At 40.3% G+C, this 23798-nt stretch overlaps 1 protein-coding gene across 1 annotated transcript in view; it reads right to left on the reverse strand.

Annotated features, from left to right (window-relative positions):
- LOC126484459 (mutS protein homolog 4-like) overlaps positions 1–23798 on the reverse strand; it is a 302928-nt gene that overhangs the window by 253756 nt on the left and 25374 nt on the right. Inside the window, exons 4-5 of the mRNA XM_050108020.1 lie at positions 12663–12853; positions 648–769 (exon numbers count right to left, since the gene is read on the reverse strand). Of these exons, the coding sequence (XP_049963977.1) occupies positions 648–769; positions 12663–12853 (313 nt within the window). The remainder of the gene's footprint in view (positions 1–647; positions 770–12662; positions 12854–23798) is intronic.

The following is a 23798-nucleotide window of genomic DNA, read 5'->3' on the forward strand; positions in this document are numbered from 1 at the left end:
GTTAGCAAATGATGCTGTCATTTATCATCTACTGAAGTCATCAGAAGATCAAAACAAATTGCAAAATGATTTAGAAAAAGTATTTGTAAGGTGTGAAAATTAGCAATCGACCCTAAAAAATGAAAAGAGTGAGGTCATCAACATGAGTGCAAAAAGGAATCCATTAACTTCAGTTACACAATAAATCAAACAAGTCTAAAGGCTGTAAATTCAACTAAATACCTAGGAATTACAATAATGAGGAACTTAAATTGGAAAGAACCACCAGTACAATCATTAAATATTTCTGTCTTCAGTATGTTGGTCAAAGTGTAAACACTGTGAGCAATGTACATGTACAAGTTGTAAAGATACATTGACAACATAGCACAAGTAACAATCTAGTAATTTGCTGCCAACTGCAAGGTTCCCATTCCTGAAAAATTCCACATAGCAGAATCTCAGAAACTATTGAGTGTTATACTAGTAATCACATCGTGTCACATCCTTTAAGATGCCATTAATTTGAACACATGTTCTTTGACTCTCTAAGAAAACATTAATAATAAGTCAGAATGCTAAACTATTACACAGGGATATGTGGCTGGCTGATAACATACAAAAAATATTGATGATCGAAATTAGTACCGTTTTATTCATAAAAATACCTATCTGTGTGGTGTCTTTAGATCCTTGGTACTCAATCTTCAGTGATCTAGCAGCAAATATCATATTCTGCATATACTCCACATATTTCAGCAGTGCTGCTGCTGATGCTAATGCATAAAACCTATAGCAAAATAAAGCGTTCCAAAAAAAACTTCCTTTTTAATTTAAAAAAAGGTACATACAAAAACAACAGTAATATTAAGCATTTACACTTCTAAATTCATTCAGTCGCACATTTTGTACCCTATATATCATCATGTAAAAAAATACACCATATGAATTCAACACAGCACTCAACGCAAGCTTCTCATGTTTATTTCAAATTTGATGCATTGCATGATTCAGATAAGACATGGAAAACTACCAATTTGCTGAGGTATATGACAATTATGAAGAAAGTTACAGGTCTACAAAGTTCGAAAATTGTGTGAAATTTACATGCAACTGTCTCAACATAAATTACTAAATATGATTCCAATACAGATACAACAATGAATCTTGTACCACTGAAAAGCTAATGAGTAGAGCTTTACACTGATATGCAACTTTGTGGGTTTCTAAGAATTTTCACATTCAAAGTCATTGATCTTAACCTCTGATCTAGTCCAGAATGCTACTATAAACTTGGTAAATATCAAGATGGCACTCCAAAGGCATCATGACCTGTATCACGAAGCTAAAAAATTTCAGTAAGTGTGGGTCTACATATATATATAATAGAGGGAAACATTCCACATGGGAAAAATATATCTAAAACTTACTTCCAAACCATAACCAAAAATTTTTTTCTGCGTTCAACACTACCGCTGCAATAAAATCAACCGTTCCCAGTTCACAAACATATCCTTTCACCTATTAAACAACCATTTTGGCTAGCTCTAACAACTTTTGCTTTATTTCCATTTCCATTTTTCCCACATCACTGATCATTTTGTAGCTGCTTCCCACAGGTTTTAACGTCATTATTTCTTCGTCAGACAATTGTTAGCCTCATTTTCATAATCTGCCACCACAAATCCACTCCTTTTAATACATTTACACGCAGTTTTTCGAAATTTTCCCGAATTTCTCCACTAATGTGTTTTGGAGGCAACACAACCATCTAACCTTTGCGCACATCGTTGTTTACCAACCCAAGTTCACCACAGGATCAACATAGCTCAGCTTTAACCAACACTTTTTCAACTTTTTTCACACCAGATCTCCAGTTGCTTTCTAGTTCACCTTTATCTCTCCCCATATATGGTCTTTACATATGTCAGCCTGTGTCTGTATGTGTGCGGATCGATATGTGTGTGTGAGCGAGTGTATACCTGTCCTTTTTTCCCCCTAAGGTAAGTCTTTCCGCTCCTGGGATTGGAATGACTCCTTACCCTACTCCTTACCCTCTCCCTTAAAACACACATCCTTTCGTCTTTCCCTCTTTCCTGATGAAGCAACCGTGGGTTGCGAAAGCTTGAATTTTGTGTGTGTGTGTGTGTGTGTTTGTGTTTGTTATTGTCTCTATCAACACACCAACACCTTCGTTTGGTAAGTTACATCATTTTAGATATATATACAGGGTGTTACATAAAAGGTACGGCCAAACTTTCAGGAAACATTCCTCACACACAACGAAAGAAAATATGTTATGTGGACATGTGTCCGGAAACGCTTACTTTCCATGTTAGAGCTCATTTTATTACTTCTCTTCAAATCACATTAATCATGGAACGGAAACACACAGCAACAGAATACCAGCGTGACTTCAAACACTTTGTTACAGGAAATGTTCAAAATTTCCTCCGTTAGCGAGGATACATGCATCCACCCTCCGTCGCATGGAATCCCTGATGCGCTGATGCAGCCTTGGAGAATGGCGTATTGTATCACAGCCGTCCACCATACGAGCACGAAGAGTCTCTAGATTTGGTACCGGGGTTGCGTAAACAAGAGCTTTCAGATGCCCCCATAAATGAAAGCCAAGAGGGTTGAGGTCAGGAGAGCGTGGAGGCCATGGAATTGATCCACCTCTACCAATCCATCGGTCACCGAATCTGTTGTTGAGAAGCATACGATCACTTCGACTGAAATGTGCAGGAGCTTCTTCGTGCATGAACCACATGTTGTGTTGCACTTGTAAAGGCACATGTTCTAGCAGCACAGGTAGATTATCCCGTATGAAATCATGATAACGTGCTCCATTGAGCGTAGGTGGAAGAACATGGGGCCCAATCAAGACATCACCAACAATGCCTGCCCAAACGTTCACAGAAAATCTGTGTTGATGACGTGATTGCACAATTGCGTGCGGATTCTCGTCAGCCAACATATGTTGATTGTGAAAATTTACAATTTGATCGCGTTGGAATGAAGCCTCATCCATAAAGAGAACATTTACACTGAAATGAGGATTGACACATTGTTGGATGAACCATTCGCAGAAGTGTACCTGTGGAGGCCAATCAGCTGCTGATAGTGCCTGCACACGCTGTACATGGTTCGGAAAAAACTGGTTCTCCCGTAGCACTCTCCATACAGTGACGTGGTCAATGTTACCTTGTACAGCAACAACTTCTCTGACGCTGACATTTGGGTTATCGTCAACTGCACGAAGAATTACCTCGTCCATTGCAGGTGTCCTCGTCGTTCTAGGTCTTCCCCAGTTGCGAGTCGTAGGCTGGAATGTTCCGTGCTCCCTAAGACGCCGATCAATTGTTTCGAACGTCTTCCTGTCGGGACACCTTCGTTCTGGAAATCTGTCTCGATACAAATGTACCGCGCCACGGCTATTGCCCCGTGCTAATCCATACATCAAATGGGCATCTGCCAACTCCACATTTGTAAACATTGCACTGACTGCAAAACCACGTTCGTGATGAACACTAACCTGTTGATGCTACGTACTGATGTGCTTGATGCTAGTACGGTAGAGCAATGAGTCGCATGTCAACACAAGCACCGAAGTCAACATTACCTTCCTTCAATTGGGCCAACTGGCGGTGAATCGAGGAAGTACAGTACATACTGACGAAACTAAAATGAGCTCTAACATAGAAATTAAGCATTTCGGGACACATGTCCACATAACATCTTTTCTTTATTTGTGTGTTTTGAGGAATGTTCAGGAGTGGATAGTACACTAGTGTTCTAATGTACTGCTAGGTGGAAAAATTTGTAGCAAATATCACAAAATCCATCAACCCTACATGTGTTGCCTACGCTGTGCTGGGTACTTCCAGAGAAGATCTTAAGTGAATATGAAATAGCATTGGATCTGGCACTGGATTTTTAAATTACTAGTCCTCAGTTTTTAGGTAAATTTCCTGTGAAGAAAAAGAGGTTTCATTGAGACAAAAAGTACCAAAGCAATACTTTGCCCCAGTGTTGGAGCATACTTAGGTGGCACATATGGAAAAAGAAGAGCATGAAAAAAATGAAGAAAGACAAATAATAGGTCAGCTGAAAGATGATAAATTTCACAATACAGAATGTACACATGACAAAATACAAATTTTGAGAGTACTTCCCAGGAGTTACAGTATAAGGAAAGCCATGAAAGAATTTTCCCCTTCCGATTACATGGTATGAAGAGCAAAACCATGATACTAGTAGAACATGGTATACTAGTGACACAAAATTCAAAGGCAGAAAAGACATTTTGTGAAAGAACATTCAACATGTACATGATTTTTACTGTGATCATAATGTGAGCCATGTGACGTCAGGAAGAAAAGACTATGTGTCTGTGGAAGAAAATGAAATTAGAGTATGTAAGTAGAAGCATCTAGGGTTGCACGATCTTAAGGGACTATGTGCATATTTCATATTTCAGAGATAAATACCCAGATGTAAATATTGGATTCTCAAAATTTTGTGAGTTCCAGCCAAAGCACTGTGTTCTTGTCTATGCCAGTGAGACTCATACCGCTTGTTTGTGTGTCTCACACAAGAATTTTAAGTTAATGGCTTAAGAGTGTAAATTGAAAGAACTAACAACATTACTATCATAAAAGCACTTGTTATATGAAATCCTACACTCCCAAAATGTTTCTTTTGTGCATGTTCCTATTGTCCAAGTTTGACAAGACTGATTATCTATTTAAACTGCTTGGTATGAACTGCATTACATACAAACGATGGTTAACTACTGGCTGGGCAGATTAGAGACTACAACAAAATCAATAGACAAGTCCATTGATGGGTTTGTATTGCATTTACAACAGCTCCTACCACACTCATGGACTACCCGGTAGCAGTTACAGATCTTTAAAACCGCTAAAGAAGAATTAAAAGGTAAATGAATATCTTGTTGTTTGTTATTTTAAGAGAATTCAGGGTTAAATACAAGGATTTCACTGCAATAATTCACAGGCTGCAATTCACCTGTTTGTAGCTTACTCCAGAGATGCAAATACCAACAAAATACACCATATGTCATATGCGGAAATGTCTGATTGCCTTCAGTGTGATGCAGCATGTGTTTGTGCATGCTATCCAGCCACATTTTGTCAATTTCTTAAAATGTCACTTTCTAACTCCAAAGCAGATTTATCACTTTTCAGATGAATGTACCGCCCAATACAAAAACACGAAGAATTTCATAAATTACAAAAACAGAAAGAATTTCATGAATGTGCTACCATCAGGAAGATTTTGAATGGCATTTTTATGCTACAGCAATTGACGTTGAAGGGGCTGTAAAGAGATTAAACACACTTGCCGAGTGCAAGCAACATCATGAAAAGTATAGTTTGACACCATGACTGTTGTTTCAGTCATGCAAAGAAAATATTCCTTCATGTGTCTTTGATTGTACATTGTTTAGAATCAAGATTAAGAGACTGAAGCAACAATTCAAGAATTCAAGTATGTTTCCAGGTTCAATAAGCTTCAATGTGTAACACCTAACAACAAAGGTATTGTAAAAACAAGGACGTGTTCTGCTTCTTTAGTAAACAGTGAAGAGTCAGTGATTGCTGTGTGGAAATAAATTCTGTTATCATATGTTGTTGTTGTTGTTGTTGTTGTCTTCAGTCCTGAGACTGGTTTGATGCAGCTCTCCATGCTACTCTATCCTGTGCAAGCTTCTTCATCTCCCAGTACTTACTGCAACCTACATCCTTCTGAATCTGCTTAGTGTACTCATCTCTTGGTCTCCCTCTACGATTTTTACCCTTCACGCTGCCCTCCAATGCTAAATTTGTGATCCCTTGATGCCTCAGAACATGTCCTACCAACCGGTCCCTTCTTTTTGTCAAGTTGTGCCACAAACTGCTCTTCTCCCCAATTCTATTCAATACCTCCTCATTAGTTATGTGATCTAACCATCTAATTTTCAGCATTCTTCTGTAGCACCACATTTCGAAAGCTTCTATTCTCTTCTTGTCCGAACTATTTATCATCCATGTTTCACTTCCATACATGGCTACACTGCATACAAATACTTTCAGAAATGACTTCCTCACACTTAAATCTATACCCGATGTTAACAAATTTCTCTTCTTCAGAAACGCTTTCCTTGCCATTGCCAGTCTACATTTTATATCCTCTCTACTTCAACCATTATCAGTTATTTTGCTCCCCAAATAGCAAAACTCCTTTACTACATTAATTGTCTCATTTCCTAATCTAATTCGCTCAGCATCACCCGACTTAATTCAACTACATTCCATTATCTTCATTTTGCTTTTGTTGATCTTCATCTTATATCCTCCTTTCAAGACACTGTCCATTCCGTTCAACAGCTGTTCCAAGTCCTTTGCTGTCTCTGACAGAATTAAAATGTCATCGGCGAACCTCAACATTTTTATTTCTTCTCCATGGACTTTTATACCTACTCTGAATTTTTCTTTTGTTTCCTTTACTGCTTGCTCAATATACAGATTGAATAACATTGGGGACAGGCTACAACCCTGTCTCACTCCCTTCCAAACCGCTGCTTCCCTTTCATGCCCGTCGACTCTTATAACTGGCATCTGGTTTCTGTACAAATTGTAAATAGCTTTTCGCTCCCTGTATTTTACCCCTGCCACCTTTAGGATTTGAAAGAGAGTATTCCAGTCAACATTGTCAAAAGCTTTCTCTAAGTCTACAAATGCCAGAAATGTAGGTTTGCCTTTCCTTAATCTATTTTCTAAGATAAGTCATAGGGTCAGTATTGCCTCACGTATTCCAACATTTCTGCGGAATCCAAACTGATCTTCGCCGAGGTCGGCTTCTACCAGTTTTTCCATTCGTCTATAAAGAATTCGCGTTAGTATTTTGCAGCTGTGACTTATTAAACTGACAGTTCGGTAATTTTCACATCTGTCAACACCTGCTTTCTTTGGGATTGGATTTATTATATTCTTCTCGAAGTCTGAGGTTATTTCACCTGTCTCATACATCTTGCTCACCAGATGGTAGAGTTTTGTCAGGGCTGGCTCTCCCAAGGCCGTCCGTAGGTCTAATGGAATGTTGTCTACTCCTGGGGCCTTGTTTTGACTCAGGTCTTTCAGTGCTCTGTCAAACTCTTGACGCAGTATCGTATCTCCCATTTCATCGTCATCTACATCCTCTTCCATTACCATAATATTGTCCTCAAGTACATCGCCCTTGTATAGTCCCTCTATATACTCCTTCCACCTTTCTGCTTTCCCTTCTTTGCTTAGAACTGGGTTTCAATCTGAGCTCTTGATATTCTTACAAGTGGCCCTCTTTTCTCCAAGCATCTCTTTAATTTTCCTGTAGGCAGTATCTATCTTACCCCTAGTGAGATAAGCCTCTACATCCTTACATTTGTCCTCTAGCCATCCCTGCTTAGCCATTTTACACTTCCTGTCGATCTCATTTTTGAGACGTTTGTATTCCTTTTTGCCTGCTTCATTTATTGCATTTTTATATTTTCTCCTTTCATCAATTAAATTCAGTATTTCTTCTGTTACTCAAGGATTTCTACTAGCCCTCGTCTTTTTATCTACTTGATCCTCTGCTGCCTTCACTACTTCATCCCTCAGAGCTACCCATTCTTCTTGTACTGTATTTCTTTCCCCCATTCCTGTCAATTGTTCCCTTATGCTCTCCCTGAAACTCTGTACAACCTCTGGTTTAGTCATTTTATCGAGGTCCCATCTCCTTAAATTCCCATCTTTTTGCAGTTTCTTCAGTTTTAATCTACAGTTCATAACCAATAGATTGTGGTCAGAGTCCACATCTGCCCCTGGAAATGTCTTACAATTTAAAACCTGGTTCCTAAATCTCTGTCTTACCATTATATAATCTATCTGATACCTTCTAGTATCTCCAGGATTTGTCCGTGTATACAACTTTCTTTTATGATTCTTGAACCAAGTGTTAGCTATGATTAAGTTATGCTCTGTGCAAAATTCTACCAGACGGCTTCCTCTTTCATTTCTCTCCCCCAATCCATTTTCACCCACTATGTTTCCATCTCTCCCTTTTCCTACTCTCGAATTCCAGTCACCCATGACTATTAAATTTTCGTCTCCCTTCACTACCTGAATAATTTCTTTTATCTCATCACACATTTCATCAATTTCTTCATCATCTGCAGAGCTAGTTGGCATATAAACTTGTACTACTGTAGTAGGCATGGGCTTTGTGTCTATCTTGGCCACAATAATGCGTTCACTATGCTGTTTGTAGTAGCTTACCCGCACCCCTATTTTTTTATTCATTATTAAACCTACTTCTGCATTACCCCTATTTGACTTTGTATTTATAACCCTGTATTCACCTGACCAAAAGTCTTGTTCCTCCTGCCACCAAACTTCACTAATTCCCACGATATCTAACTTTAACCTATCCATTTCCCTTTTTAAATTTTCTAACCTACCTGCCCAATTAAGGGATCTGACATTCCGCGTTCCGATCCGTAGAATGCCAGTTTTCTTTCTCCTGATAACAATGTCCTCTTGAGTAGTCCCCGCCCAGAGATCCAAATGGGGGACTATTTTACCTTCGGAATATTTTACCCAAGAGGACGCCATGATCATTTAACCATACAGCAAAGCTGCACGCCCTCGGGAAAAATTACGGCTGTAGTTTCCCCTTGCTTTCAGCCGTTCGCAGTACCAACACAGCAAGGCTGTTTTGGTTAGTGTTGCAAGGCCAGATCAGTCAATCATCGAGACTGTTGCCCCTGCTACTACTGAAAAGGCTGCTGCCCCTCTTCAGGAACCACATGTTTGTCTGGCCTCTCAACAGATACCCCTCCGTTGTGGTTGCACCTATGGTAAGGCCATCTGTATCACTGAGGCACGCAAGCCTCCCCACCAACGGCAAGGTCCATTGTTCATAGGGGTAGGGTTATCATATATACATGGACTTTTGTTTGTACGTATGATAGTCATTGGTGGGTTGCATATGGCTTTTAAGCTTATGAAGAACGACATGAAGTACAAGCCAGCTTCTTGCATCCACATGAACTATTTCCATCATTTGTGTTCCCTGTCATACCACATATTTGTGTTAGAAAAGTAGATATGACATTCTGACAGGACCGGATACAGTGACACCAACTGGAAGGACATGCTCTCTCCCTGCATCAGATCTGCTGAACATAACAATTTAACTAGAAACACATCAAATGAGATGTAACAACTTTTTATTGCCTTTTCATTGAAGCTACACTGTATATGGTTCACAATACCAGTACACTAATGTATACCATACTTCTGTATGACATTACTTGTTTTTTGTATTTTTTAATAATTTGTGTTTCATTTTTATGTGCATTTTGATAGTGTACTGATGCTGACAAAATAAATTTTTGGGTATGATGCCTTTGATGTGCCCTCTTGACATTTACCGTGTTTATAGTAGGACATTGGAGTAATAGAATATGTTTTTTTTTTCTTTTTTTTAAAAAAAAAATTGAAGGTGGCGTGTTTTGAGATATTCGAGGTCTGTGACCTTGAATTTGGAAATTCTTAGAAAGACAGCACAGTGCATATCAATGTGTAGCTCCACTCATTGGCTTTGCAATGATACAAGCTTGTTTTCTGTATCTGGATTAGAACTAAAATTATAGTAATTATGTTGCAACAGAGATATTTAAATTTCACACAGTACCAAACTTTGCAGACTTTTAACTTCCTTTTCAATTGTCATACATCTCTGCAAATTCGTATTTTTCCGTCTCTTATCTGGATCACTGGATGCACCAAATTTGAAGGAAATCTGGGATGGCCAGGTTGGAAATATTACTTTTCTATGCTAAACTGACATGGAAGTACCCATGTAGGGATTTGGAATGAATCAAGAAGTAAAACAATACATAGAAACAGCTACTGGAAACTAAGCCTACAAGATACATTACTAACAAATAATAAATTGATATTATAAAAGTACACCATAGATAATTTATGTTTTTGTTTCTGGATTTTTTCGTTCTTTAATTTTAGTTGAACATGATTCTATTTTTACTTCTATTATAGCTTTGTATGTTTCCCAAAGTACTGTTATTATTACAGTAGAACCCTGGTAATTTGTGCTAATTGGCTCTGATGCTACCTCAAATAACAAAAAAACTTGTATAATATGGAAATATCACTAAATCAATGAGTAAATCATGAATAGATGTTTAATGAGCACATAATGATTAAAAAAATAAATTTAAAAAAACAACATAGAACATACCTGTGTTATATGAACATATATGGGCACACATTTCCAAGTTGCAAAAATATAAGTTACATTTTAAAGAAACTGTTCATAGTTCTTTGTTTTAAAACAGAACATTATTTTTACTAACAATATCGTGCCATCTTCTAAGAAGCATAATGTTAGTTGAAGTGGCTTCCAGTCGTTGCTCGATATAATGCAGTGCCACATTTAGTGCTGCCAAACCCTCGATGCGAGTAATCACTGGTACAATTTCTTTACGCAATTCCTTGTTGTCACTGTTTTCAGCGGATTGACTAACCATTTTGACAGTTGCAAGATCAGTCACTTCAAAGTGTTCATCCATTCTGAAAGATCACTTGCATTTTCACATCCAGCAATCTTTTTCATCTTATATACTGTAGGTATCCATTTCATTCTGTAAAATCTGGCTCCAAGACTTCTTTAATGTCTCCACCTTTATTTCAGATCATGAATCGGCTATCAAATAAACTATGTCTTTTTTTAGATAGTCTTTGATGGTTTCTTTATATTCTGTTGTTTGTAGAAGTATCTGAAGCAGACGACAAGATACCTTTTTTCCAAGCATTGTAAAATGCCTTGGTCCATAGGCTGCATTAAACTCATCATGTTAGAGGGTGAGAAAAATGCACAAATTTTGTCACATTGTAATTCTTCCTCATCAGGGTGTGAAACGATGTTGTCAAGCATTGTAGTGATATGTTCGATTCCTTGAGTGTGAGGTATCACATCTTTCCAATATACAATTGACAGTTGTCTGGAATGACAACAACGAAAATTTGTGCCAGATCAGGATTCAAACTGAGATTCCCGCTTATCGTGAGTGGTCGCCTTACCATTTGGTTATCCGAGCGTGACTCATGGTCTAATCCAGACTTCCATATGTCATCAACCATGTTTCTACAGCCCTTTACTCATACATCCATTATGTATATTCCAGTACAGAGGAGACATTTTACTTGAAAGTCGCTTCCCTGGTGTCAGCAGATAAATACGATATTGCAGTGCCCATGTTATTCCAAATTACAATGCAATGTTCCTTTGGACATGCATGTGCATTTGACGACATACAAAAGTTTGGGTCTGGTTGTGAGTCATGCTTAGATAGACAAATGGTAAGGCGACTGGTTGTGATATGCAGGAAATTTGGGTTTGTGTCCCAGTGTGGCACAAACTTTCATTGTCATCATTTCATTATACATCTGGTGGTTGTCCATATTCACAACTGTGAATAGATTTCATGTACATTTCAGTTGTAGTCGCTGCAGTGCCTGTTCCTTCAGGCATAGCATTGTAATTCAGAATAACACAGCACTGAAATATCGTATTTATCCACTGATGCCGGGCAAGCGACTTTCATGTAAAATGTCTCTCTGTACGGGAATATACATAATGGATGAACAAGTACAGGTTGCAGACACATGCTTGATGACATATGGAAGTAGGCTCTTACTGTGAGTCGTCTCGGATAGCAAAATGGTTAGGTGACTGCTTGCAAAAAGTGGGAAATCTGGTTCTGAGTCCCAGTCCAGCACAAATTTTCATTGTTGTCAGTCTAGTATACAGCTGATGGTTGTCCATATTTGCAACTGCAAGTACATTTCATGTCTTTCATAATGGCTGTAGTCATCGCAGTGCCTGTCCTTTCAGAGATGCACGCATATCTGAAGGAACATTGCATTGTAATTCGGAATAACACATGCATGGCAACATCATATCATTCCCCCTTAAGTTCACGTCACATCCTGCAGTCAGCAACACCAACATTATTTCACAAAATATATAAGCAACAGCAGTGCCTATGTACTTAAATTTTAACCCATGCAAACTTTTATTCAGTTCTCAGTGTATGTGTGAATACAGCCTGTTTGAATCTGACATGAGTAATTCTGATGTACAGGCTTTAGTCTGGAACAGATCAGCACCACACAGCTTTGACATATGAATCAAAGCTGAAATGAAATGTTGTGGTGGCACTGGAATTTAAAATAATATCTCACATCTTTACAAATGCCAAATATTCAGGTGCATGGAAATACTCTGCTGCTTTTTACAAGCAGGTGGTTTCCTAAAAGCAAATTGCTGAGCACTTATTTCTTCTGAATGCCCAGTTACAGATATTGCAATGATGTAAAAATCATTCTTCAGTCAGTAGATCTTTGACAAGCACATATCAGTGTTTAACACAGAAAGATAAAACAAATATTTAAACATGTATATCCAATGAAAATTGCAGAAGTTTATATGAACCTTTTAAACTAGAAATTATATATAAATCTGGCTCCATAAATATTTAGAATTTCTCCTAAGATATGTTATATAAGCTACAGTTCTTGTCAAATATTACAGGCACAATCAAACAACAGTATTGCAACAAAGAAACTTACTTGTGTTGTACCAACAGTTCAACTGTTGCAAACTCTGTTGCACAAAGATGCTGAACCTGTGTTAGACCACTAGTTTCATTAAAGTGCCTCCTCTGCACAGATGTTAATGTTACTGTAGGAAACATTTCATTTATGCTTGAAAAGAGTTTACTAGTTTGTTGATTTTCACAAAATGTGTGAGGGACCAGTATCTGCAGACAGAAATCATTGCATAAGACTCATAAATTGGAATATGAATTTTACAAACAATGGCTGCACCAAGTCAGGTAGCCAAGCTTTTGGGTGCTGATGAATGTCACTTCTCTTCAGCTCATGAAAGTATTGACATAAGATGGAGCCATCCTCCACTTTCCAGCTCATTTGTCGGTGAGCACACTCAGTGTAATTCTTGTTGAAGTCAGTAAAAAAACTGAAGAAAGTGCCTCACACCACCTGAGGAAACTATTCATCCTGATGGTTAAATACCTCAAAAGTGGTATTCCTTCCCCACAAGCACCATCCACAACAATGTACCACACGAACTTCCCCTCTTTCTAGACAACAAGCCCAGTGAGGTCACCCTGCTTAACCTTGTACTCCCAGAATATCCTCCATCCAAGTTCAGCTGTAGCCATAGCCACATTCAAACCCTACACAAGTAACCCGTCGCTCAGACCTAAACCTCTCATGCTGAATCCCTCTGTTCCATCAAAAGAACAGCTCCATCAAAGTTCCTTCTCCTCTTCCCCAAAACAATCCTCTCTAGTGCACATGGGATTTCTTGCTTCCAGTCTTGCCTCCTATACCTTTCTGAAAAATATAGCAAAAACCTTACTCAACCTTGTCGTCATGAGCCTCCTGCGATCTGAAGGCAGATCGCTTGATACTCATCTTACCTTAAGACAAAGGCTCCACCACTGTGATACTTCACTGTTAGAAGTGTTAGTAAGTGGCAGAGGTGCCTTTCTGGCTAAAAGACACTTTGAGATACAAAATTGCTCCTAATGATCACAGCCTTCCACCCAGGTGAAGCTGCAAAAATTGCTAAAAACCCTACACCCCTCACACAGTCTACAACTGCCCCCATAGAATCGCTTACACCTACTAACTCAAGTGGTTTTATCTCCTATGTACTTCATAAAACAAATAAAAACAACCATCTCACTGTAACAGGCTTCAAAGCCCCTACTGAATGCATCACAAACCTGATAGACCTCACTTCCAATCCATCACATGGTGCCTCCTATTCTACGAGGGTAATCCCAAAAGTAAGGTCTCCTATTTTTTTATATGTACATAGACCTGTTTATTTTTACAATGGTTTATATCAGTTTACAGCTTGAACATTTAGCTCTTTTTCGACATAATCACCATTTCTGTTGATGCATTTTTGTAGACACTGTGGCAGTTTTTGTATGCCCATGTCATACCAGCTCGCTGCCATGCTGTTCAGAAAGTTATGAACCTCTTCTTTCACCTTGTCGTCGGAGCAGAATCGCTTTCTGGCCAAATGTTCTTTTAACCTAGGGAACATGTGATAGTCACTGGGTGCCAAGTCAGGACTATAGGGTGGTTGGGTGATTATGTTCCACTGAAACTATTGCAGGAGAGCAACGGTTTGCCAAGTGATGTGTGCGTGAGCGTTGTCATGGAGAATGTGTATGCCTTTGCTCAACATTCCTCTTCTCTGGTTCTGAATTGCCCGTTTGAGTTTTTCAGAGTCTCACATACCTGTCAGTGTTAATTGTGGTCCCAGTGGCCATAAAGTTGACCAGCAATACCCCTTTCGAATCCCAAAAACTGTTGTCATGACTTTACCGGCAGACTGTTTGTTTGAATTTCCGCGGCTTTGGTGAAGAAGGATGCTGCCACTGGCGTGATTGTTGCTTGGTCTCAGGTGTAAAGTGGTATGCCCAGGTTTTGTCACCGGTGACAATTGAGTCCAGAAAGTTGTCCTGTTCAGCTGCAAGGCGGTGAAGAAATGCGCAGGAAGCATCAACTCGTTGCTGCATGTGGTCCTCAGTCAGCATGCATGGCACCCATCTTGCACACACGTTCTGGTAGTTCAATGTTTCTGTTAAAATGCTGTGAGCAGTGCTTCGGAAAACCTCAGGAACCAACGTGCAGAGATCATCCAGGGTGATCTGCCGATCTTCAAGCATGCTTTGCAAAACCTTCAATACTGTCTCCTCAGACATTGACTCTAGTACCTCCCACCGCGGAAGTCGAACATGCGCCAGAACAAATGGACGTGGCCAGCCCATAGAGGGCTCCGCGTCCGCGGCGGCTCTTCCACGCAGCGGCTCTCGCGCAGCGAGGGTGCCACCCCTACACCACGTGCAGACCGTGGCCAATAGCCGCTCCCTCAGGTTTCGTATATAGGGACCTGCTCTGCCCTAGTCCAGTCAGTCTGGTACTCGCTCTGGATTGCGTCTCTATCTCGGCGGTACTGCGTTCTGGTCGTTGCTCGTTGCTGACATTCGCCTGGCTCTGGTTCCGAGTGGATTTTTTGTTGGTGTTTGGTGTTGTGGTTTCTACAAGCCTCCATTGTTTATCTCTTCCTTGTTGTGTCGGTCATAGTTGGTCGTTGTCGGTTATTGTCGGTTGTCGTTGGTCTGTCGTCCGGCTCGTCCTTGTGTTTACCTGGTGGTGTGTGCTCCACCACCGGCGGCTTCCTTGCCTGGCGGCTCCGATCCGCAGCCCAAGGCGTTCCTGCGGTTGGTTTTGGTTACTACATTGACGGTCTCCCGTTCCTTTATTCGTCGTGAGTTTCGGTTTGACCAGCTGCAAACTCTCTACACCACTTACGAACATTTTTGACATCCACGCATGACTCACCATACACTTCCGTCAATTGGCGATGGATTGCAATCAGCGCAGTGCCCTTTGCGTTCAAAAACCGAATAACTGTGCGCAATTTACACTTGGCGGTAACATCCAATGGGAGCTCCATTCTCAACGGCTGTCAAGCCAAGACTAAGTACCTCTTCACAGTGTGCACATGTTTACACACAGTGTGTGTAGCACTCTTCATAACAGTGTGATGAACTACCACACAAACAGGGTTCTGTACTTATAAAAAAATAGGAGACCTTACTTTTGGGATTACCCTCGTACATAAAAGAAACAGTTACTTCTTCGATCATCTCAAATCCTCTCTCACCCTTCTCCCACCCAGAACCTTTCTTGACACCATTACAAAACCTTGCTGTAAACCAGTGTCCTACATATGCTAAAAGTCTCCCAAAAATCTTGTTTATTGGCACCGTCACCAACTGCATCCTTATACATAACCGTGTGCCATTTGAAGGCCAAACTCACAACAAATCAATGGAAAAGCTATGAGAATCATGATTGTGCCACTCTATACTAACTTTTTATGGCATTTTACAACACGCAGACGTTAAGCTGCAAGGCTTGGTACTGGTTTATTAATGTTACCTTGGTGGTCTGGACTCATGCTGAAGAATAATTCAATTCCCACAAGAGCTTAACTATTATTCTTAACTCATATTTATCTGGACCTTTTCCCAATTTGAAGCCATCATTCTTGATTTTGACCTCCATCTCAGCCAAGCTCACATTCCAACACCAGTCCATATAAAACCAATTAATAATCAATACCTCTACTTTGACAGCTGTCGCACTTTCCACAAATGCTTCCTTTCCTACCGTTTAACAATCTGCAACAGATGAATGAAAGTCATGTTTAAAGTTTTTAAACATGACCACTAGATGGTGATATTAAGATACAACATTACTTTTCACTTAAGAGCCATCATTTGATTTTGATAAAACAATGGCCAGCTTAGTAATTTGCTTAGTAGTTAGATTACAGTGCGCCGTTAAAGAAACAGTGCTATGAAAAAAATCGAAGCTTTACATGAATGTTTTCATCAGATCATTTTCAAAATTTTCATAAAGAGCGAACTCCACGGCCTAAAATCACTGCAATCAGCTGCTTATAATGAGCCAACTTCAGAAAAAAAAACTGTTTGCATTTGCTTTGCAGAATTTTGACATGGTTGTGATTCTGTAGCTGTAGAATTTTGTGAAAGTCAAATTAACTCAGTTATGCAGCACGATTGAAGAGGACCAGTAAACCAACATGACACATATGCAGTGTTATGTTCATTTTCTCCTTTTAACAAAGAAGATGCCATTGATCTGGGTTAAATTTCACACAACATCTGTGTTACACCAGATGAGCTTCAAGACAATGAAACTGTACTGTTTGCAATGATCAGGCAATCTGGGCAACGTTGGCCATTGGTGGAATCACCTATTGTTGGCTGAACTGTGACTGTACCCTTAACTATCATGTGAGGTGCAAGTTTTGACTCATGTATCTCAACGCCCCCTTACAGTCTATCAGACATGATGACTCTAGTGGTCTATCAACTGGCAGAGGGGAGGGAGATACTCCAAACGCAAAAATGAGAATATATGATGAGAACTATTTATTGCTAGGCTTTACAGAAAGTACAGTCAATAGTGAAGAATGTCCATAGTGTATGATTTGTTTAACCATTTCAGCTGCTGATAGTGTGAAGCCTAACAAGTTAAAGAGACATCTTGAAATCAAATATCCTGAAGTAACAGGAAAACCAAAAGACTTTTTTTACAATGAAACAAAATATTTATTTTCTACCCGGAAGAAATTTGCCAAGTTGACAAATGATAAATGATTTCTAAGGTCCTTTTAGCCTCTCATAAGATTTTGAATAGGACTGCTTAATGCAAGAAAAAAAGCCCATATGGTTGCAGAAACTCTGGCTTTACCAGCAGCATATATATATATATAATGGAAGGAAACATTCCACGTGGGAAAAATTATATATAAAAACAAAGATGAGGTGACTTACCGAACAAAAGCGCTGGCAGGTCGATAGACACACAAACAAACACAAACACACACACAAAATTCAAGCTTTCGCAACAAACTGTTGCCTCATCAGGAAAGAGGGAAGGAGAGGGGAAGACGAAAGGAAGTGGGTTTTAAGGGAGAGGGTAAGGAGTCATTCCAATCCCGGGAGCGGAAAGACTTACCTTAGGGGGAAAAAAGGACAGGTATACACTCGCACACACGCACATATCCATCCACACATACAGACACAAGCAGACATATTTAAAGACAAAGAGTTTGGGCAGAGATGTCAGTCGTGGCAGAAGTGTAGAGGCAAAGAAGTTGTTGAAAGACAGGTGAGGTATGAGTGGCGGCAACTTGAAATTAGCGGAGATTGAGGCCTGGCGGATGACGAGAAGAGAGGATATACTGAAGGGCAAGTTCCCATCTCCGGAGTTGGGATAGGTTGGTGTTGGTGGGAAGTATCCAGATAACCCGGACGGTGTAACACTGTGCCAAGATGTGCTGGCTGTGCACCAAGGCATGTTTAGCCACAGGGTGATCCTCATTACCAACAAACACTGTCTGCCTGTGTCCATTCATGCGAATGGACAGTTTGTTGCTGGTCATTCCCACATAGAATGCATCACAGTGTAGGCAGGTCAGTTGGTAAATCACGTGGGTGCTTTCACACGTGGCTCTGCCTCTGATCGTGTACACCTTCCGGGTTACAGGACTGGAGTAGGTGGTGGTGGGAGGGTGCATGGGACAGGTTTTGCATCGGGGGCGGTTACAAGGATGGAGCCAGAGGGTAGGGAAGGTGGTTTGGGGATTTCATAGGGATGAACTAACAGGTTACGAAGGTTAGGTGGACGGCGGAAAGACACTCTTGGCGGAGTGGGGAGGATTTCATGAAGGATGGATCTCATTTCAGGGCAGGATTTGAGGAAGTCGTATCCCTGCTGGAGAGCCACATTCAGAGTCTGGTCCAGTCCCGGAAAGTATCCTGTCACAAGTGGGGCACTTTTGTGGTTCTTCTGTGGGGGATTCTGGGTTTGAGGGGACGAGGAAGTGGCTCTGGTTATTTGCTTCTGTACCAGGTCGGGAGGGTAGTTGCGGGATGCGAAAGCTGTTTTCAGGTTGTTGGTGTAATGATTCAGGGATTCCGGACTGGAGCAGATTCGTTTGCCACGAAGACCTAGGCTGTAGGGAAGGGACCGTTTGATGTGGAATGGGTGGCAGCTGTCATAATGGAGGTACTGTTGCTTGTTGGTGGGTTTGATGTGGACCGACGTGTGAAGTTGGCCATTGGACAGGTGGAGGTCAACGTCAAGGAAAGTGGCATGGGATTTGGAGTAGGACCAGGTGAAACTGATGGAACCAAAGGAGTTGAGGTTGGAGAGGAAGTTCTGGAGTTCTTCTTCACTGTGAGTCCAGATCATGAAGATGTCATCAATAAATCTGTACCAAACTTTGGGTTGGCAGACTTGGGTAACCAAGAAGGCTTCCTCTAAGCGACCCATGAATAGGTTGGCGTACGAGGGGGCCATCCTGGTGCCCATGGCTGTTCCCTTTAATTGTTGGTATGTCTGGCCCTCAAAAGTGAAGAAGTTGTGGGTCAGGATGAAGCTGGCTAAGGTGATGAGGAAAGAGGTTTTAGGTAGGGTGGCAGGTGATCGGCGTGAAAGGAAATGCTCCATCGCAGCGAGGCCCTGGACGTGCGGAATATTTGTGTATAAGGACGTGGCATCAATGGTTACAAGGATGGTTTCCGGGGGTAACAGATTGGGTAAGGATTCCAGGCGTTCAAGGAAGTGGTTGGTGTCCTTGATGAAGGATGGGAGACTGCATGTAATGGGTTGAAGGTGTTGATCTACGTAGGCAGAGATACGTTCTGTGGGGGCTTGGTAACCAGCTACAATGGGGCGGCCGGGATGATTGGGTTTGTGGATTTTAGGAAGAAGGTAGAAGGTAGGGGTGCGGGGTGTCGGTGGGGTCAGGAGGTTGATGGAGTCAGGTGAAAGGTTTTGCAGGGGGCCTAAGGTTCTGAGGATTCCTCGAAGCTCCGCCTGGACATCGGGAATGGGGTTACCTTGGCAAACTTTGTATGTGGTGTTGTCTGTAAGCTGACGCAGTCCCTCAGCCACATACTCCCGACGATCAAGCACCACGGTCGTGGAACCCTTGTCCGCCGGAAGAATGACGATGGATCGGTCAGCCTTCAGATCACGGATAGCCTGGGCTTCAGCAGTGGTGATGTTGGGTGTAGGATTAAGGTTTTTTAAGAAGGATTGAGATGCAAGGCTGGAAGTCAGAAATTCCTGGAAGGTTTGGAGAGGGTGATTTTGAGGAAGAGGAGGTGGGTCCCGCTGTGACGGAGGACGGAACTGTTCCAGGCAGGGTTCAATTTGGATGGTGTCTTGAGGAGTCGGATCATTAGGAGTAGGATTAGGATCATTTTTCTTCGTGGCAAAGTGATACTTCCAGCAGAGAGTACGGGTGTAGGACAGTAAATCTTTGACGAGGGCTGTTTGGTTGAATCGGGGAGTGGGGCTGAAGGTGAGGCCTTTGGATAGGACAGAGGTTTCGGATTGGGAGAGAGGTTTGGAGGAAAGGTTAACTGTAACCGCCCCCGATGCAAAACCTGTCCCATGCACCCTCCCACCACCACCTACTCCAGTCCTGTAACCCGGAAGGTGTACACGATCAGAGGCAGAGCCACGTGTGAAAGCACCCACGTGATTTACCAACTGACCTGCCTACACTGTGATGCATTCTATGTGGGAATGACCAGCAACAAACTGTCCATTCGCATGAATGGACACAGGCAGACAGTGTTTGTTGGTAATGAGGATCACCCTGTGGCTAAACATGCCTTGGTGCACAGCCAGCACATCTTGGCACAGTGTTACACCGTCCGGGTTATCTGGATACTTCCCACCAACACCAACCTATCCCAACTCCGGAGATGGGAACTTGCCCTTCAGTATATCCTCTCTTCTCGTCATCCGCCAGGCCTCAATCTCCGCTAATTTCAAGTTGCCGCCACTCATACCTCACCTGTCTTTCAACAACTTCTTTGCCTCTACACTTCTGCCACGACTGACATCTCTGCCCAAACTCTTTGTCTTTAAATATGTCTGCTTGTGTCTGTATGTGTGGATGGATATGTGCGTGTGTGCGAGTGTATACCTGTCCTTTTTTCCCCCTAAGGTAAGTCTTTCCGCTCCCGGGATTGGAATGACTCCTTACCCTCTCCCTTAAAACCCACTTCCTTTCGTCTTCCCCTCTCCTTCCCTCTTTCCTGATGAGGCAACAGTTTGTTGCGAAAGCTTGAATTTTGTGTGTGTGTTTGTGTTTGTTTGTGTGTCTATCGACCTGCCAGCGCTTTTGTTCGGTAAGTCACCTCATCTTTGTTTTTATATATATATATATATATATATATATATATATATATATATATATATATATATATATATAAAAATAAAAAAACAAAGATGATGAGACTTACCAAACAAAAGCGCTGGCAGGTCAATAGACACACAAACAAGCACAAACATACACACAAAATTCAAGCTTCATCAGGAAAGAGGGAAGGAGAGGGAAAGACGAAAGGATGTGGGTTTTACGGAGAGGGTAAGGAGTCATTCCAATCCCGGGAGCGGAAAGACTTACCTTAGGGGCAAAAAAGGGCAGGTATACACTCGCACACACACACATATCCATCCGCACATACACAGACACAAGCAGACATTTGTCTAACCTGTCTAAATATAAAAGAACAAGAGCATTTTATTACTCATTTGTGATACTTCATTGAAGAGTAAATTTAATAAAGTGTCTTTGTTGGAGTTTTGGATACAAATTAGCAAGGAGTTCCCAATGCTGAGCCAAAATGCGATGAAGATCCAGTGTCCTTTTGCAAAAAATATTTATGTGAGACTGGCTTTTCAGTTTTGCAGCTATGAAGTCAAACTACCATTCAAAACTCTATGTAAGCAAAGAACTTCAAGTTCCTGCTATTACACCACAACTTGAGAAACTTTCTTCTCAAAAGCAAGCTCATCCCTTCCAATGAATTCTGTAATTCAAATTTTTACTGCTCTTACAATCATTTATTAAATTTACTCTTCAATGAAGTATCACAAATGAGATTAATAAAATGCTCTTGTTCTTTTATATTTAGACATGGTGGTCCAGGAACATTTGTGAATGGACTTTTAATCCAATTAAATTTATCAAAATCATTGCTGAAATACTTTTTGAAGTGAACTTTTAGTGTTGCCAGATGATAAAGGAGACAAGGTTTTATCTCCAAATTATCTGTATCTTCTAGCAGTGACACTAGAGTAAGGAACATACTTGGCAAACCACTTTCTATTTGATTGTGCCACAACTCTAATTTCTTAATGAATGTCTCCACTTTTTCATTCCAAGATAGTACAGTTACATGATTATCTTGAAGTGAAGTGTTGAGAACATTTAGTTTCTCAAAATCTTCATTCCTGAGAGACTTTTCTTCTTTAAGAAACAGAATACCTCATTCCCAGTTCAAACATTCTTTTTCATACTTTACCCCTTGAAAGTTATCAAGCATTACTAAAAAAAGAGCAGTTGAATGTGTTCACGGTTTATCTTCTCACAAAGCACATTAAAAAGCCTTGAATTTATAGACTTTACCTTTTAATATTAACTGTTTCTGTAACTGTTTGCTGCACTTAATGAAGGTATAGGCAAAGTTCTTTAGCAGCCAGAACCTCCTAGTGTATCATGCAGTGCATCCATACTGCATCAGGAGCTACACATTCAACTTTTGCTTGCAATCCAACATGGATTCCAGACATTGAGTGAGCTCCATCTGTGCATACTTCAATGCACCTATTCCATGATGTCCTGTCTTGATTTAAAAAAAAAAGGTTTTTGAACTAAAAGCAATCTTGGTACCGACTTATTATTTTTTTTATTAACAATGCATTTCACCTTCATGAGGCATCTTCATATTATCTTAAAATTTTCCTTTTACAGCATATTAAAAACAATTAAATGGCTCTGAATCACATATTAATTAGATGGACAAGCAGAGAGCTTTTTCTTTTCCAATATTTTAAAAACCATATAAAGGCTCTTTGCTAAATTGAAGCACATGTCTAACCAGATGGAACTGCAGATCTTAATAAAGTCGTACCAGCAGGTCAGAATAGTGCAATTGTAGACCCACACTTACAAACGTAATACACAGAGCAACCTGCCATAACTTCACAGCAGGGACATCAAGTGGAAATAGAGGCAAGCAGTGGAATCCACTGCTGAGAGTTTCAGCTTTTTTCAGTGTCAGATAACAGAAAAGCGTTTTCTCTCGAACATTAAGCTCATCAATGAAATAAACATAAATAGTCAAATGAGCACTATTGTGAATGACAGGTGTTTCATCCAACTGAAGTGCAGAATAGTTGTTACTTAATTTATCTTGTCATTGCTCAGGTAAATCATGAGAAATATCTAAAATTCTTCTGTGCACTGTCATTAGAGATAGCAATACTTTTCAGCTGTTGAGCAAATGAGTCACTAAACATTCTTGATAATATATATACACGTGGAACGGTGAAAATGTACAGTGAAAATATGAATTGTAGTGGACTCAACAGCAATCAGGGGTGAATACCAGGGGACATCATCAGCGTCATTACTCACTCACCCACTTTTCTAAAAAAAGTAGTAAAAATGTTTATATTTTTACATATATCAGGCATTACTCTGAGTTATATGCTTGCATAGCAACTGTCTGCAAACTTATGTTTACAATCACAGTGCTATATGAAATTCTGATAACTGTGAGTTCACACTTTGATTTTATAGTGTATAAATTATGATGTCGTTGCTATTATAGTTCTTAAACCAAATGCATGACACATGCACTTCTAAAATTTTTGGATGAATGCTTTTCAAGTGCTGCATTTCTCTAAATTGCAATTTCTTGGATGTTATCTACAGTGATGTACTAAGCACTGACAGTAACAAATTATTATTGTTATTAAATGTTTAATATATTTTATAATAATTAAACAATTTATTATTATTATACTAAAATATTCTCTACTTACTGTTATTATTATTACTATTATTAAAATCATAAACATTTATGGCACATTGAAAGTGAGGACAAAGACAAGTTATATTTAGCCAAAGACAAACAGACACCTCCCCCCCCCCCCAAACACACACACACACACACACACACACACACACACACAAAAATCCCCAAAGATATGAACCCTGGATTCATATCTGACAGCAATAATTGTCAAGTACCA

This window comes from Schistocerca serialis, chromosome 1 (assembly GCF_023864345.2).
Source record: "Schistocerca serialis cubense isolate TAMUIC-IGC-003099 chromosome 1, iqSchSeri2.2, whole genome shotgun sequence".
NCBI lineage: Eukaryota > Metazoa > Arthropoda > Insecta > Orthoptera > Acrididae > Schistocerca > Schistocerca serialis.